Source organism: Monomorium pharaonis, chromosome 3 (assembly GCF_013373865.1).
Source record: "Monomorium pharaonis isolate MP-MQ-018 chromosome 3, ASM1337386v2, whole genome shotgun sequence".
Classification (NCBI taxonomy): Eukaryota; Metazoa; Arthropoda; class Insecta; order Hymenoptera; family Formicidae; genus Monomorium; species Monomorium pharaonis.
Genome location: NC_050469.1, coordinates 28,186,115 through 28,204,460, shown reverse-complemented (window position 1 = coordinate 28,204,460; position 18,346 = coordinate 28,186,115). Strand labels below are relative to the sequence as shown.

Below are 18,346 nucleotides of genomic sequence, written 5' to 3'. Positions count from 1 at the left end.
TCGTATGTGGGATAATAGTGTGTAGAAATAATAGGATCGGAAAATGGGGATTCAACTTTTTGAGGGAAAAGAATTCTCGAGCTTTTATTATTTGGTTTTAATATTTTATATAAAAATCAAGTCATTAACTTTTGTATAATGTAAATGAGCCTTCTTATATGCCTTGCCTTAGTGTTATATTTTTAAATATAAAAACTTACATCTAAAAAAACGATATCGGAAAAAAAGAATACGATATTGTCTTTTTATTTTTTTTTATTTTTTTCGAAGGGAGTGATAAATTTTGCGCGTGCCCTATCTTTGAGAAATATGTCTCACTTGGGAGATTTCTATACTTACGAAATACTCTCGGGAGATTCCCGTTTTCGCAGTGCTTTGTTTCACGACGAACTAAAAAGAAGCGCACCAATCATACCGCAAGAAACTTCGGGATGCGACATTTCCCGATGACTGCCATTTTTCCTTTATCCCATATATAATAAAACATTCATAAACAAAATTTTTCTTTTTTATTTTAGCTTATCTGTTTTTTATATTTCATATTTATTATACTTATATAATATGCAATTTTTAATTTGTGTACATGCCAAAATGTATCAGATCGTTTTCTTGTTTTAACTACAGAAACTTTTCTTGACTTCAAGGGTGGCATCCCTCATTAACTATTGATGGCAATCCCATTGAAATTTTCCACTCGAAAAAGATAGAATTGAAAGAAGAAGCTAGAATTGATTACATGATACGCATTTTGTAAATTAAACCTGATCCCGAATTGCATTCGGTTACTTATTAAATACGTACGCTGTAGGTATGTGCGCGTGCATGAGCATGGTGGAATATTCTAGGTAGCTTCAATGAAATTGGATCCGCCCGGGCGAACCCCGGAGAACGAAGAGAAGGAAGATACGGCAAGATTCTTCGGCAGAAGCGAGGAAGAAAGATGGTTTCGTTCGAACGAATAATCAGGAGGAACCTCCGGTAATCATTTCGTGCCAATCGAGTAGTTTCCTCGTGCAATCTCGGCCCTGGTGCACCTACGTGGCTTCTCCCTCTAAATCCGCGCACGTGATGCATCCGACTAACGACCCTCTCGGGGAGCCAAAACGTGTCTCTCGAATTAAGCATCCGGCACTGGGTAGATCGAAGAAGGAATCCCGTAGGAATTATTTTTGTGCAATAAACGAATCGACTCCTCGCGGAGCGGAACTTGCGAGAAAAGTTGCTTCGATGCGTAAGACGAAAAAGAATTACGGGATTGAGCGTGTTTGGGAGAATTTAGTATGGATGCTGTCATATATCTAAATGAAAGCAAAGTACTACTACTACTATAAATTTTGTTTACTGTCTTTGTTCAGTAAGATAAATAACTTTGAAGTTGCCTAAGGAATGTAGAAAATAGCTGAACACATTTTATGATATTATCTATGTGGGGAAACTCAGAAAGATGTGTTATTCTGGCTTTTTTACAGCATCCGACATTTCTTGTTATATAATGAAATAGTAAAAGGTCAAAAAAAAGTATTTCTTAACAAATATTTATTTATTACGTTTACACTCGCTTTTGTCGTATTATGCATGGATACCTTGTGTACTAAAAATTATTAACATGACACTGATGAAGCGATTGTCTATTTTATTTTCCTCTCTAGCACGTAAACACGTAACAATTGTTCTAGTCTAGCATTCGTTTTGCCGAGCGTCAAGTTTCATTCCGAGCGAACTGTCCCATCATTACACGTCAGCGAGTCAAAGAACGGAGGATCTCGATCGAGGGGGAACGGTGGGGAATAGAAAAGCGGGGAGGGTATTGCCAAAGTTCGACGAGCTACCCCATCCACCCATTAGCGTGTCAGTCATTCCGGTCGTGTAATTAAATTCCGTGCGCCAATGTCGTTGCCACGCGGGTCCCCGCTCTCCACGGTCAGGTCTTTTTTGAAGCTGCCGCATCCGTTCGCTCTTTATATTCCTCCCCTCTTCTCTTTCTTCCTCTCTGCTTGATTCCTCGAAATCAGCTTGGCGCGTTCTATGGACGGTATCAATATTTTCCCTGGGAAAAATGTCGGGTCAGCTCCCTGGAGACGCTGGGAGATAGGAGGCCGAGTTGCGCGGAGGGGTGGTATTCTTCCGGAGGGTCTCCTTGACATCGATTCTATCCATTTCCACGTTTCCCCGTGCGTTTCTTATCGCTCTGCAGTCTCATTTTCAATTTATCCCTGGCGCCTTTTATCGCATTTTTCGTTCCTCCCACCCCCGTATCAAAAGGTCCGGCGGCGAATAGACTCGCGCGAATACAACAGATAAAACGAAAGTTTGTATCGCCGCGAGGCCGCTCGCTCAGGGCCGGGGGCCTGAGGCGAAGAGAGGACTGATTAATGGACTTCTTGCTGAAGGTGGATGTATATAACTGGTGAGAAAAAAAATTAGTCGAGAGGAGGCCGGTGGCTCCGAAGAAAGCGGCACTGCTATACTTATAGCCGGCCGATTAATTGAAGTTGTTAGATGCCGTAATCATTTGGTTGCTGTTGTTTAATTGTTTCGAGATGATTCGCGCGCAATCATCTCTTGTTGCATTTATTATCCCATAAAGTTGACTTGTCAATATTTATTTGCCCAATCTTAATTGCAGATAAGATAAAGATTTTTTTTAAATAATATTTTCCAATCTATTAAATTTTTATCTGCTACTTAAAATAAAAATTAACAGCTGCCGAATCTATGAATTTGTAGCACCAATATCATCACGCTATATCTATTTTCCTAATTTTTTCTTTTTCTTTTACTGTTACAGAGTGATACCATGGAATTCTCCAACACTGGACGAAAAGGGTCGCCGACGCAAAGAAATAAACTCCGAAAATTGTTTCGCGTAAGAAACACTGCGCCTGTACATCGTTCCTAATTGACAGACAGAGGTAGGAGCCGGCGACGGGGGGTAACTAGAAGCGGGAATGAGAAGAGGGTCGGGTCGGGCGGAAGACACGAAGCAGCGTTCGAAATTTACGAGTGAGTCGGTTTGCTTGCACGTCGTGGGAGGGGGGGTCCAAGATGGTGTCTAGGGGCGGTCGTGCGCCGTAACAAATGGTTCAACCGTGAACCCGCTCGCAACGACACCGGAAACAGGCGGCAGCTATCCGGCGAGCGAGCGAGTGAACGAATAGAGAGAAAAAGGGAGGTCCGCAAGAATTCGCGAGGACACGAATTGTGAAGCTTGCCCTGGCCATCTCTCGCGTGGCGAATTGCTCCGAGGCACGAAAGCCTCGAACGGCAGAGTCGCGAATCGTTTACATCGAAATTGCCCGGAGACAAGAACGATTCTGTAACGTCAACGATGAGACGGCATACGTTTCGCGACGATCGTTTCGTCAGAAAGCGTGTTGAGACTTTCTAATACGCGGACCTGGGGATGACGAGGTGTCGCGCGTCACGACACACTGAAATCTCGATGACAGTTCATCCATGGTAGCCCGGCCAGATGGGTTAAAAAATTGCGCGATATTGACGGCACGGTCTCGTGCTGCTTGTGCGAAATGGCGATCATCCCGCGTTTCCGAAAGTGCAACAAGTGGTGTCTAGATCCTCAATGCTGAGACATCATCGATGTTACTCGACAAACGGACGAGGGGATTTGATCCGGGGCCGATCAGGTTCGCGACCGCCGGTTGGATCGGGAGAATCTTGAACAGGAGGGACCGCCGTATCTTAGAACGTACGCAGTGCCAGCGGGATTAAGCGCGTTTAATGAACTTTGAATTCGTCTCGTCCGTCTCAAGTACGATCGTCTTGAAATTTCTTCGTCAGGATTTCCTTCGCCGTTCTAAGTAGATTTACCTCCAACGTGAGGAAACGTTCGACTAACGCATCGAGAGTCGAGAAGTCCCGGTCCAATGCTGTTCGTTAACTTCGTCAAAGGGTACTTTATTGATTGTGAGATCGAAAGGTATACGACGAGTAACCTCGAGCTCGTGTTTTAACCTGATTCCAACCATTGGCTTCCCTCAAACTCGAGGTACTTGGATTTACCAATATCGCCACTCACGAAGAAGATACGTAGAAATTAAGGAAATAATTAATTCATACAATGATTTGCTCTCATTGAACGAGGGAAAATCTAGTGTTATAAATTAATATACGTATATTGATGTTCGTTAAAACGTAGCGCGATTCAATGTTGCATGTGAATGCTCGAAGAAGGACTGCAAACGCGAGAACATGGCGACGAAGGTGCTCTATACTGTGCAGACGAAAAAATGATCCCCGCTCGCCGGGGATCATCAACGATTCTTGGAGCTGCTACCTGACCTTTCGTCGGCAGATCCGTTGACTATAAAGTGGCAGCATAACCGTTCGCACGCCGCGGGCAGACACGTCCCGTGCAGACTCGCTCGGGGACCGGGGACTTCGCGATAATCCACGTCGAGGCGTTGTCGCATCCGCAGAGACGTCGTCGAATGAGACGATGGTGCTGAGGATATCCGCAAACGAAGCTGGCGTTCCTCTACTGGGCGCCGTCGGTCCGCGCTACGTCGTCAAGCAGGCGACGGTGAAGCGCTGCGTCGCGGCACTACTGCTCGTCTCTCTCGGCAGTATATTCTACTACACTCATTACATCATCAGCAGTGGACCGCTATCCAGGTAAGTCCGAGCAACGTACGAGCAATTCTTTCACGAGAGCGTGATCATTGATTTTATTTCCAAATCACCTTCTAAATCTCAAATGTGTTTGCGAACATTAATTTAAAAAAAAAAAAAAAAAAAAAAAAAAAAAAAAAAAAAAAACAATGATACTTCCAGCATTTTTTCATACTTTTATAATTCTACATTTTTTATATCAAAAAGATGAAAAAAAATGTTCTAACTTTTTTATGTGTGCCAGTATGTGACACATTCTCTTTTGTACAATTGTGCAAAACTATCGAATATTACATTCTGTTCTCGTTTCAGTTCTAGGCTAATAATTACGTAGGACATTACGAGATTTTAACAATTAACAATTTTATATAATTTTGAATATTCAAAGCACGCCAGGCGGAAGTGTGTCGTGCAGATAATTTTCGGTATTTCTGACGGTAGTTCTAGTTTGTTCAGCTTGAGTTCTATGCGGTTAAATTATTTTCAAAAGTTCTTCCGCTTTATACATATACATTTTTTTTAACTATTTTTACTTTACCACCGGCATGACACTCGGCGGACATATATCGTACTAACAATTTTCGGCACTTTTGATGATAGTTCTGGTTTGTTTAGCTTAAAATTTATGCGGTAGAATTATTTTAAAAAGTATTGCAGTTTAAAGTAAGGATACAGACTTATTTCATATTCACACACACACACACACACACACACGCGCGCGCGCGCGAGAGAGAGAGAGAGAGAGAGAGAAAGAGTCACGCTTTTCATTATATCTAAGCTTGTAAAGCATCGCTGTTTCATCAAGTTAATAAAATATGTCAGCTTTACAGACACATCATAAATCTGTATTCTGAAAGAGTGAAAATTAATATTTATATGTTAAGGCATTTTTATCAGTTCTAATTTCATTTATTGTTGTTAATATTTATAGACTATGTTACATAAAGTGTTCCGTAGCTTTTCGTAACACATCTTTTTCTTCACATTTTTTAAAGATACAGGTTTCTTTTGAAAATTATTTGAATGAAATTAGGTAGGTTAAACGGTTAGGAAATGATCTCTTTAATTTTGAATACGAAAAACCACTGTCTGTGCTTGAGAATATTTACAGTATTCGCATAAACAGAATAATGCCTAATTAGCACAAGATTTTTACGCGCAGCACCTGCTGGCCAAACTTTCACAAACTCTTTTTGCACAATAATCCGACGTGTTCATAGAAAAACGCTTGTACAACTTTTTCGGATCGTTGGCTTTCGTCGTGTTGCTCGAGAATGATCGTAAGTACGTATAAAATGAAGAGTGCCAACTTTGCACATTACTACATAAGTAGAATTTCGTAAACTTCAAAATGCGTGTAATTTTATAACGCGCTGCAATAATAACATGCAAATGCGGCGGAAAATATACCGTTAAAGACCACGGAAGCAAGTTTACAAGGGGCGATTAGGATTGAGTGGCGAGAGAGACGAGTCGTTTGACGATAGGTGAAGCATAATGACGACACTTTTAATTACTTTGTGTGCAATCAAGCGAGGCAAAGCAGACCAATTAGAGTCGCGAGTTGGCTGACCGTCGCGCCGGCCAGTTCGTAACTCTGAAATTGCGTGGTCGCGTGCAACGTCACTGGTAAGGGATCTTCCAGCAGGAATCTCGCGCGTCGTAAACAGTTTACATTGACGTCTTTTTTTCGCGTGCAAACGATGCGAGAAAGTGGAATCTATATAATATATAACGAATGCGATTAGTAATTACCCGCTCGAAATATGCTATCGTATAAATATGTCATAACGTTATAACTTATCTATAAACGAATCTCTTATAACTTCTAATTGTAAAATCAATAATCTTTATTGATATTAGTAACTGAATTCCGTTATAATATATTTAAAATAACGGATCTTTACTGATTTTTTACTGATCCTCTCATTAAATAAAGAAGCGAAGCAACGAGATCTCTCGTGAGATAATGCCATCGGAATAATGAGGGAAATAGTAATGATATGTAGATATTGATAATGGAACATTAACAGCCTTATGATCTCGATAATTGCGAGCTATTTTTATTAAATTTGGAGTCACGAGAAGCGCCAATGCGACAGATAATAGACAGGAAAAAGGAATACGTATATAATTATTTCGCAATTTTGCGTGAAGATAATGAATGTACATAGTATAATAACAGCAGGAATTCTACGGAATGCAATTTTTATTGAGGCACATGACAATATCGACAGTATCAAAGCGCGTTAATCTAACTTCGCAGTAACATATTTCCATGTTCCGTAGTAATAAAATTTTTTTGTCACGCACCCGACACACCGTTCATTATACGTAAATATACGTGCAGTCGTTGTGAAGAAAATCGCGTACAGGAAAAAATTATACTAATTACTTTTTTGATAATCAAAGAATAAGAAACGCATGAAATCATCATTGGCTGTGCAGGATGTTTCATATCTCTAATTACGTGTTGCGTGCCGCATAACAGAGTCTGAAATGTTGAATTAATTATTATTAACGAAAGTGATATCGTTACCGTTTTTCTTTCCTGGGGCAAAAAAATTTTCTTACGCTCTCTCATGTCGGGAAACGACGTTAAAAAATTTAAATACCTCCTAAATTTAAACGCAGTGTGTCCTTTGATCGCTCACTTGGTAAACGAAGCGGTGCGCAAACGAAGATACTCGCGAATTTTAGCGAGCCGCGTACATCTCTTCTACCGTTGTATCCGAGAACTCTCGTACAGAAGGCCTCCATAGGAAACACGAACAACCCGCGCAAAGGCGAAATAGTTTGTGGACTCAGCGAATTGGCAGGTACCTTCGGTCTTAGAGACCTAGAGATCCTATTTAAATGTACGAGCGCAATAGTTAGGTATATCTATATGCAAGCAAGCGTATACATATATACGTATAAAGGTCATGTATATATTTCCGTACTATAACTGGCTCAATTCCAGTTTTCTTCGATATCCTGCAGTCCTGTAGGAGTCTTGCCCAACTACGGTGCGCGTCAGGCAGAGAGAAGTAAATTCACAGTTAATTAGAGAGGAGACGAACAATCTCGCTTCCTGAGACGCGCGCTTCGCTCCGGTTCTACGATTCTGTTCAGTCCGTCTCCACAATAGCGAGACGGCATGCAAGTACAACGTCCGCCGCGGTACTTTGTTGAAAAATATACGGTAATAATGATCGCACGCACAGTAGAGCGCTTCCGAAATGTAGCACCTAAAACGAAACGTGTCGCGTGAGCGTCAAGCGTCTGATATTTCCAAAGGTGCGGAAATTATATCGTGGCCGATGTTTTAGTTATTACGTACACGCGAAGTTTCGCATTTTTCTCGCACGAGAATCGAAGCAATTAAAGTATAATTTCCCCCGTACGCGCGCGCGCAATACGCGACCAGTCTCGTTGAGTGAGAGCTTAACAAGTTTTCTTCGACACCTAGTCGACGAGATTGTTCTAGAAGATCGATTTTCCTTCGAAATATCGCTTGCGTAAGAGGAAGAAGGGATATATATTTTTCATGAGGCGCGATAGTATTGCAAACGACTTCCAGAATGTAAACCGCGCGCTTACATGACCGCGAAGCTCTTCCCCGACGACAGATCATAATTTACACCGCTGCAATACTAACGGACATATCTGTTATCATAAAATATTCGTTATGATCCTGCAACACGTGCTTCATATTGGAGACGGGAGGAAGGTCGAGATATATGACTTGTTCCTACGATACGATACTATACCTAGAGACTAAGAGACCGGCGCATAAATCCTCGTACACGCAGCAACCGGAGTTGGTTAATAATGCCGTGATCTTACGCGAATCAATCTTAATAGATAAGCCGCGAGACACCGTGGAATTCTGCAGCCGATCGCAGGATACGAGAATCCACTCTCGTATCGTCAATCATAGAGTTTAATACACACTAGTGCGCGGACATTGACATGTAATATCACATCAATACTGGCAGCTTCATAACCAACTATATCTAATCCAGGCTGGACAGTCCTGTTGGTAAATGTACGACGATATCTTGGAAACTGTACTACGAGACATTGCATCTCGGTGTTTATAATTGCACTACCAATATAGATAAGACAAGACGGACTATGCGCGATTTATCGAGGCCGGAAACTGCTCGGCATCTAATCAAGTACAGTTGTATTTCACCCGTCCGCATTAAATCAGTGTTAATTAGATCGTTTCATTATCTCGAATCTGCCGTCTCTTGTTTTCATATAAATTTTCGAAAATTACATTCAGAACCATTTTGTGCCGAATAAAAATATGTTTATTGAACGAATTATATAATCTTTCAGATTATATATATATGTCCACGTATATTATAAACCAAGGATTAATTATATTATTTGTATAAAATTATACAGGATAATTGTAGCGTAATAAATTATATTTCTCTAGCGGTGTTTTATATCAAAATATATTGCGAGTTCTTATGTAACGTGAATGTTTTTCGCGGCATTCTTAAAGAGCGTCAGCGACGTCACTCCTGTAGTAAAATGCATTATCGCGATGGCAGTAACAAATTAGCGGAATCCACGGACGCACAACGTGGCAATTTTAGATCGCTCGTAGGATTCCGCCTCGTCGCGTCGCGATAGTGTCAGCTGTCGTGGCGTCTGCAGCTATGCATCGCCGTTTTTGTGCACGGGCGCGCTATCGCGCGATAAATCGTTGTTTTACATTTTGGACAGTGACGCGTAAACGCTATTTAAAGTAGGATACCGAGGGACACAAAGGCAGAGCGGCAGGAAATTTATCGTTAACGGTGTCGCGGCTCATTTTTTTTCCCTCTTCTTTTTTAGCGCGTCGCAAGTCTTCCTTTCGCGCGAGAGCCGTGAAATAATATCTCTCGGACTTCCGTCGGTTGCCGCACCGCTGACAAAAAGTGCATTCATCTCCGTTGAATAATTCTTTCGTCATTAATCTAAGAAATCGCGATTACGCTGTCATCGCGTGTGTACACGTGTCAACGGTGGATGGAGAAAATTGCTCGCAACGATACTGTCGGCGAAAAAACTCCATCTCCTGTTAAACGCGGCGAGCGCGTATATACATGTGCCGAGTAGTAAAAAGGCGGAAGCGCGTTCGCACGAGATGTACGAAGTGTAGAAGATACGACTTCGCCTTCCTCTCTTTATCTGGTAAAGCGAGAAGCAATCGCGCCCGATCTGTCTCGCGGCGCACAAACGTGCGGTTGCAACGAAGAAAGAGAGGCGCACTCCCTGTCGTGGGACGTGAAATGCGACCGGATGTTTGTCGCACGCCCAATCAGCGTCAATTCAAGCTTCTTCTCTCCCGGCTGGCCTTACGTCGGCGCTAAGCTTCCCACACGCACGTACGCAGTTCCTTCCTATTACTAGCCACGCGCCTTTTGCATGATGCATCTCCGTGCAGTGATACGTCCTGCTCTTGAACCCCACCCGAGAACCGCGCCCATAAAAATCGTCGAGCGCGATAAAGCTTTCCTATATCCGCGCATATTGCGTTTTATAGTACATCTAATTTTCTAAGCAGAAATAGAATATGCACACGCACACACAATCTTCATATATTTGTGTTAAACTGGAATAGTCAGTCGTTTTTAATCGTTTATTTTGTCTTACATTTTATTATTAATATTATATCAATCCTCATATCTTTATAATATTAAAATTAACCAGTTTATCGACGGCGGACATTTATTGCTAAAAAATATGTGACATCTCTTGTAAATTTTAAAAAAGATTTATACACGTGTCAAAGTTTTACCATTGCAATGAATTTTCCGATGACATTCGCGTAAATGTTAATTTAATTTCTGAACTTATGATACTGCCGCAAATTACAAGCAGACTTATAGTCCGGCTTACAATCTGAAATTAACTAATTAAATTGCGAGCGCCGCGAGAGCTCTGCCGACGCGGCGACCAGTATCGCTAGTATCAAGGATAGAGTTTGTTCAACGTAGCGATGCATTATTCATCACGTTTATTCGCCTGCGGAGTTTCGATTATTTTTAACAATTATCTTCTCGAAGTAGTAGTAATTGAATCATGAAAACTTTGGTCGCAAATTTCTCCGAGTCTCTTACGAAATTTATTCCGACATTACCTTAAACTTCAACACTAGCTTATTCTTATTTACAGATCTTGTAATAATTATATTTTTTCGCACGCAGATTATATTTATACAAAAAGTGAATTGTTTATCGTTGACAAGCATATGCAACTAAAAGAATTACTTTATGCAACTTTATTTAAGAAAAGAAATACCGTAAGCACTTTCTTGTTGAATATTTCAAAATTATTGACCGATTTACAGTTTACATTTTAAAAATAAATTGTCGGTATAATTAAAAATTTTCAATATTTTTGTTGATTGAACATATGATTCGTGTGTACCGGGGGAAAACAATTTCGAATGGAAATTGCGAAATAGCGATGTCAGGAAGGATTACCGGATAGCTGAAAGTTTAAAGAGGTAGAGGCGATATACTGACCGAACAAACATAATTTTCGACGTATCCCGATTCGATGCTTGTTCTCCCAACAGAGCAATATATCACGAAAGAAAGTAATATATGGTACGACTTTGCCCCCGCGAAGGATAATCGCAAAGGACGACGACAACGGAGGAGAATCTTTTGCTTTATCGACTTCCGGGACCGTCAGGGAGTGGTCGACGGAAGTCACATTCCATATTTACTCTCGCGACAATCCAGCCATTGGATTTAAACTATAGTTCTTGCAAACTTTTTAAAAATTAACTTTAATTTTCTTAACTTTAAATTTTCTGTTTATTTAATACACATCAACACACTCTGCTACATTAAATTAATATATCGCGAGTTTTCTCAAATTTACAAATGTACAAAACTTTATAATAATCGATAATGTTTCTCGCAATTATGTTTAACATCTGTCAATCATAAAATGTTCCGAAAAGTATGAAATACTTTGTGTGTATTAAAACAAAGTAGACTGATCCTTCTCTCATTCGCGTATTTTTTTTTTTCGTCTTCTTCACGAGCTTTCTTACCGCACTCCGGTAACAGATACTTCCTGTTTCCACGCACGACTGCACCCTAACTCGTTTTAGGTTCTCGTTCGTCGTACGAAATTCCGACACGGCGACATTTCGCAGACGGCATCGAGCGGTAATTGTCGGCGTGCTGACAAAAAAGAAGCAAGAAGAAAGAAACGCGTGCCGCATAGACCGTGGCGTAATTTCAGATCTTCCGTCGCGGTGCCTCTCTCGCTTTTTATTCCCCCGCGCACCACTACGCCAATTTACGCCTGAGTCTCGCGTGGTAGGTGGAATACGTGCATCGTTCTCCGGTAAAGAGGAAAAGTAGGAAAAAGTAGGGTGGCTGCGGTCTCATTAGCGACGGCAACGGCCAAGCAAAAACTCGAGGAGCACTCGACCGAGAGCCGTCCGTCCGTTTAAAAGACGGAGGAGAGCCGCCATCGCCGCTGTACGGGGATTTAATCGGCTATCGTGAATACGCGCGTGCACGCTCGACCGATACACACACACACACACACACACACACACACGCGCGGTAGAAGATAAAAAGCTCCGCAATTACAACGAGTTAAATGAGAAGCCGTGAGGCACCCGCATCGGTTCCGCTAGAGAACCGCTCCGTACTAATCGCAATCCGGTCTAATCCGCGATCGCGGATGAAACGCAAACACGTTTGCATCACGGTTCCCTAAAGGCGTTCATTCGAGACGTACGTCTCGCTTGACTTTAATAAAAGAAAACGATAGATCGCGAAGTGCGATTTGGAAAGCGAATGAGAATGGTGCATTAATTGCAACGCGTTATAATATGCGTTATTATTTTTTTGCCCGTTTGATTTTGTATTCTGATTGCTTTGGTAGAAGGGAGATTGCTTTGATCAGATATTGTTTGTAAATGGTAAATGTGCCAGCTGGACTATTGTCATGCGCAAAACGTTTTCTTTTATTGAATAAAATTGCATTTTTACAATCGCGCTTTTCAGTGAATAAAATACTGGCGTTTGATCAAAGTTACACCCCGAGATCAAAGTGATCTCAATTCACAATATTTTCTGGGGTGAGTAACACATACACTCGGCGCCGGCGAGAAAAGGCTTGATTCCTCGCTTTCACCCTGCAGCGTTATCGATTTCCGTCCTGACGAGATAACAAGAAAAACGAAAATTCCTATCAAATTTTAATGAAACGGTGTGTAAAACATCGCCGCTCGTACGTAAACGTAATTAAACGCATTGGCTCGTCGCAACAACGAGCCGCAGATCCATTCACCGCTAAATAATACATGTCACACGGCCGGTATCGCAAATCGTCATGCATTCCGGTTTGGAGCGTCGCTGCACAATACGGTATGCACATCCAGGCCATTAACATTGTCCTGTTGCTTTCGCGAGTGCGTGAGAAGCGACCCTAATTCTGTCAATCCTGAGGACGGCCCCCGCCGGTACGGGGGGGGCTGGTCGTCGCTGGCGCCGACGATGTTAACTCGTAATTCTCATCGATTCCGGTGTAAATATATACCCGAGAGCATGTATACCGGCCATGCAGGATTTCCGTTACGCGCTAGATATACCGCGGCGCGGCACGAATCGCGGAGGAACGGGCGGCCGGTACAAAAGGGGATGAAACGTGCGTACGCGCGACAATCGAAACACGAAATGCGGTTGGGGTGGGTGGAGGAGGGAGGAGGAAGTAAACCGATAACCTGCCGTCTCCCTCCCTCGCTCTTCCTCACCTCCCCCTTCGAAGAATTAATAGCTGCGAGTATCAGGGACTGCCGTCGATATCGCTTGGGGTCTCCGGTTCGCGAACGAAAAGTATCGGACACATGGCGCGCGTTGCCACGTACGGCGATTCGGTTTTTTTTTTTTTTTTTTTTTTAACGAGACTCAGAATTAGCGAGCAAGGCTGTACACGAGCCTTGATACTGCTTGTCTCGAAAGAGAGAAACGAGTTTCCACTCGGCTGGTGGATCGTAAGCGCGATTCCCCCTATTCCCGTTTGCGGATGCATTAAACGTGACATAGGAATGTTCTCGTCCATTGATCTTGAAATACAAAACTACAATGTACGCACAGATTTAATGATCTACTTCGAAATTTTATTTTTAGTATTGTTACACTCGTAAGTCTTTATTTCTCACAGTACAGAGTACGTCTTAACAGCTTGTCGATCGATTAACGGGCATCGAAGTATTTTTCATAAATTTTGGTAAATGGTTCAACTTTGAAATAACACAGTAGCGGTGTTCATTTTTTTTATAATTGTTTTCTAAAATTCTTAATGATTAATGATTCTCATCTATTAAAAAAGATCTGCAACATTATTGAAAATACTTTTTTACGTTTAAATTAACATGTAACTCCAAGGAAATTTGATTTGAATTCGATTCGTGTCTGAATCAAAGAGATTCGATTCGATTCGATTCGATTTCGAACATGCTATCAAAGATTCGATTCGATTCGATGCAACCTCACGAATGCTTGATTCTCACACGTCTAACATACCATGTATATTCTCGACACATACTCCGTCTTAATATCTCGTACAACTGTCATCGCTCCAATTTCTGATCACACTCGCGGCACGCACTCCGAAAATCTGATTTAATTACGTGTCTGTATGATTTCCCTTCACGCTGTGCGAATTAAATTTATATTTATCTTTCTGTCTTACATCGGCCTTACGTCCTCGGTATATATTCTTGCGGTTACCGCGGGAAGCTTTACGCGATTGTTCTCGGGAAAGTGGCTCCTCCCGAGAGTGGTTCTTGCGCGACTTTCGATTTTGATTGTATCGCGATTCGCGGACCCGTCTGCAGGTGCGTACGCGTAAAACAGGATTCTGTCAGGCGCACGCTAAATCTCACCGATAAACCAACGATTGCGCTCGCTAATCGTTCACTCGTAACATGTGATCAGACGCATCAGACGCAGCATCTACTGAGCGTCAGACAATCGGCGTGATAACCTGCCAAGCTCATGGCTAGTCCTCGATTCGTGATCCCTCGGTCGGCCATATGCGCGCGCGCGCGCACGTCCATACACATGTACACCGGGTATACGCGTCCGTTATTGGTCGTGGGTGGTTTCGGTGGATTTCGATGAATTAGCTGTAGGATATGACGCAAACGCGCGGCCATTGTGCAATGTCCACTTGCGGATATCTGCGTATCGGTTGTGTGGCCATGCAAAGCTCCATTCAAAACGTTTGCGATACCCTTGTAGCTCCGGCCAGCGTGTACGTACAACCCGATACCTTGTACCTAATATCACGCACGCAGTAGGAAGCTACGTGCTCAAAGAGACTGTTTCACGACGAACGTCAGCGACGAATTAGTCATCGGGCGTAATCCGAACGGGAATCGCCTTTAAGGCTTTGCGCTAGTTATTGGATTATGAATCAGAAGCGGAAAACTACGCAGAAATTCCTTTTGTCCGTTGTAATTTTATTTCAGCTTTTTTATTTACTATTATCACGTGAAAAAAAAGGTATAGAATTTAATTGCCAAAACTAAGTGACATGATAATGACGCGTAAAGTGATATATAAATCTTGTAAAGTTTCTAATAATAGTATTAGCGTGATGTCTTCCAATTTCGCGAATAACAATTCTTAAGATTCGCGTTAACACGGCGTGGAACATGGGAAATCAAAATTGAGCGTTACATCATAGTTTATGAACTCGAGAAGCCGCGGACAGTCCAGCGAGTAGAACTCTCTCCAACAGATTTGATAGTTGCTCCCAATACTGGGGTCTGGGATCTTTGCGCATCAACGAATCCCAGCTCGTATCCGAATAGGCGGTTTCACCGAACTTGGTGAACTTGCAACACGTCGCGCGAAACGCGCGGAAACGCGATCAATACGAAAAACGCCACAGGATTCACACAGCCGGAGCGAACGCAAACTGTTCGCAACTGTGCCCGCTCCCACGAGCGGAACTACTCATGGAAGAAATTCGCGGATCGCGCGCTAGCGAGCAACAATTAATAAAGCGCACGAGGTAAGAGGTAACGCGAGCGCGCCGTGTAGCTCGCCGCGTTATCTCGTGACGTGCAATTCGTTCTGAAGGGCGTGGCTCAGGTGGATTTCCATGAATTAACCCTTGGACGCCGCACAAATCTCCTGCAGTGTCGCTGTTATTCTCCCCTATCTATATATTCGCGTGTCGGTGAGACCTCATACACTCCCGCTCAGCTCGTCGAGATGTTATACCGTGTCCCATTTAACGTACGTGGCATCTGATACTCGTTGCGGGTAACGCGTATATGTATATACACGTACCTACAAACACCGACCTACCCGCGCGCGTGTATAGATTGCTCCGCGCGGCTCCAACCTACATACAGGTACGTTCCGTAGGAAGCGAGCTTAATATACCCGTTAAAAGACTTGTGTGCGCGGGGAGGGGGAGGAGGAAGGGGGGTGTGCACCGGCATGCGGTCGCTAATCACGTGTTTAATCATACCGCGTCTCGAAATTAACGCGAGAACGTATCGAGATACTTCCGCAAAGGGAGTTAAGTGGGTTTTGCGAACCGACACGGCGTTATGGAGCCCTTTACCGCACGAGTTTACTCTTGGAAATTGCGGCGCACTCGAGAACGACTCATCGGGGGGGACTTGGCTTATCGGGAAAATACGTAATATAGTTCTTTGTTTATATATAGAGCGCACTATTTAGGATTCACATCACTGCACCGGTCAGATCAATCATGTCACCGTTGATTATTGTAACGTTTAAGAGTAATCGGGAAAACAATACCGCATGAGATGTAACAAATGTAAAATATAAAGAAAAAATACTGATATCCACGATTGTCAGGACGTGAGACTTATGTCACGTTTCTTTCCGCTCTGTAATTGAGATCAATCAACACAATTATGACAGCCTCGATAATCGAATAGCTCGATTGATAAGCGATATCAATTGGTCCATAACATTCAATAACGTGCGGAACTGACGCTGAAAGAACGTCATCAATACTGTCGATACGAGCGCTGATCCTCAGATGGCAAATTCGTTTTCAACAACAATGTGTACGATGCGATATAAGTCATGTCGCACATCGGGGGAGCCAGTAAATGTATCGTATCGCCGTGAAAACATGGCGCGGCCGGATTTCTCCGCTCCTGGCTCTCTGAAAGCCGGACCCAGGTGATTTCTCGTCGACTGCACATCTACCCCGCTCCCGCTCGGCGCGCGCACGCCGTGTCGCGCGGGGTAAAGGGCGTTCCGAGGCGCACGGATAGCGATAAAAACGGGTTTTACGCGAGAAGAATCGGCCAAGACACAAAGGAGAAGACAGCGGCGATATGTTTCGAATTGTGCGGAGTTGATATACGGCCGCGCACGGTCGGGACGTAGGGAGAGGACGGACGCAAACCTCTGTGGGTGGAAGGAAGCCTGGGGAGGATGGACGGACGGACAGATGCCGTTGGTAACTCTGGAGCAGAATGGGAGCCAATAATTCTTTGTGCCCAAGTGGAGCGCTTCCGTGTGGATAGAGAGATACACGCGAGACACAGTATATGCATCGTCCGCACTGTCTGTGTCTGTGTGCCTCGGTACACGCGCGTGTATAAATTGCAACTCTCCCTTGGACGATTGCATCATGGTTGACTGATTGCGCTCTATTGATTAGGTTTCCAATTATTGGAAGCAGTCTCCTGGTTGTTTCCATTTTCCCGCACCCCTTTTCGCGAAAGAATCTTTCGTGCGACGACTGCGAAAACCCTTTATTTGCTCATACAAGAGAAAATCGACGGGACACCGTATTCCGCCTTATCGAGAGCACGGTATGTCCCTCCTTTGATACAGCTCTCCCCTCGATCGTCGAGGTCCGCGCGAGTCACGTTATCGCGAGAAAATTGTTGTATTTACACGGTAACTTTGCGCGCGCGCGCGCGCGCGCATTGTGTAAATAAACGATTTGCTTGTTAACCGATGCGAAATGTTTTATCGTTTGTGCTTTGCACGTTTCTGGATGTTGTCGTCGAATAAATGTCGGCGAAATTGGCGCCGCGTTGGGCGAAATGAAAATCGATGGAAATGATGTTGCGAGAAGCTCGTGTATTTCACGTATTTCACGTAGCATCTGCAATCTGAATAGCACGGCCAAGTACCATCGTGTCGATCAAGTACTTATCGATGTAAACATGCTTGATACGGAGCCGTATCAAGGGATTTTCTATCGATAAGCCGCACCCTTCCGCATGTTTCTTGGCAACGACTTTGCATTAGCGATGACGCAGATTCTAGCTTATCAGGTGACTGCTTATATCTCATTACAATAATCCCGTTGCATCGCGTGCGTCAATGTGAAATGAAAGGCGGAAATTAAAAGAAATCTCTACGATAACGACGATTAACTTCGATTAATTCCGCGAACATTTCCATTCGTCGCGAGCCATGCATTTCTCACAAATGAAATCAAATTTTCTTCAATGGAATCAATAAATAAATTTACTTCTTTTTTTATGATAATTCGTTCATGTGTCTAATTTATTAATAAATCTTTACAAAAAATTTATTTATTTCTCTATATTAGTTTTTTAAATTCAGCGCGTTTTAAAAATTGAGTTTCTACGCGCGCGCGCGGTATCAGACACGAATTTATTTTAATAGTTATTTAAAATTGTGTGTTAGCTTTTTTTATTTTTGTATTTGAATTGTTGGAT

At 42.9% G+C, this 18,346-nt stretch overlaps 1 protein-coding gene across 4 annotated transcripts in view; it reads left to right on the top strand.

Annotated features, from left to right (window-relative positions):
• Window positions 1-18,346, top strand: part of LOC105840233 (bifunctional heparan sulfate N-deacetylase/N-sulfotransferase) — a 266,600-nt gene that overhangs the window by 188,873 nt on the left and 59,381 nt on the right. For all 4 annotated transcript variants that reach the window (XM_036283750.1, XM_036283751.1, XM_036283752.1 and 1 more), the window contains one exon: window positions 2,789-4,632. In XM_036283750.1, the coding sequence (XP_036139643.1) occupies window positions 4,457-4,632 (176 nt within the window). In that variant the 5' untranslated portion in view covers window positions 2,789-4,456. The remainder of the gene's footprint in view (window positions 1-2,788; window positions 4,633-18,346) is intronic.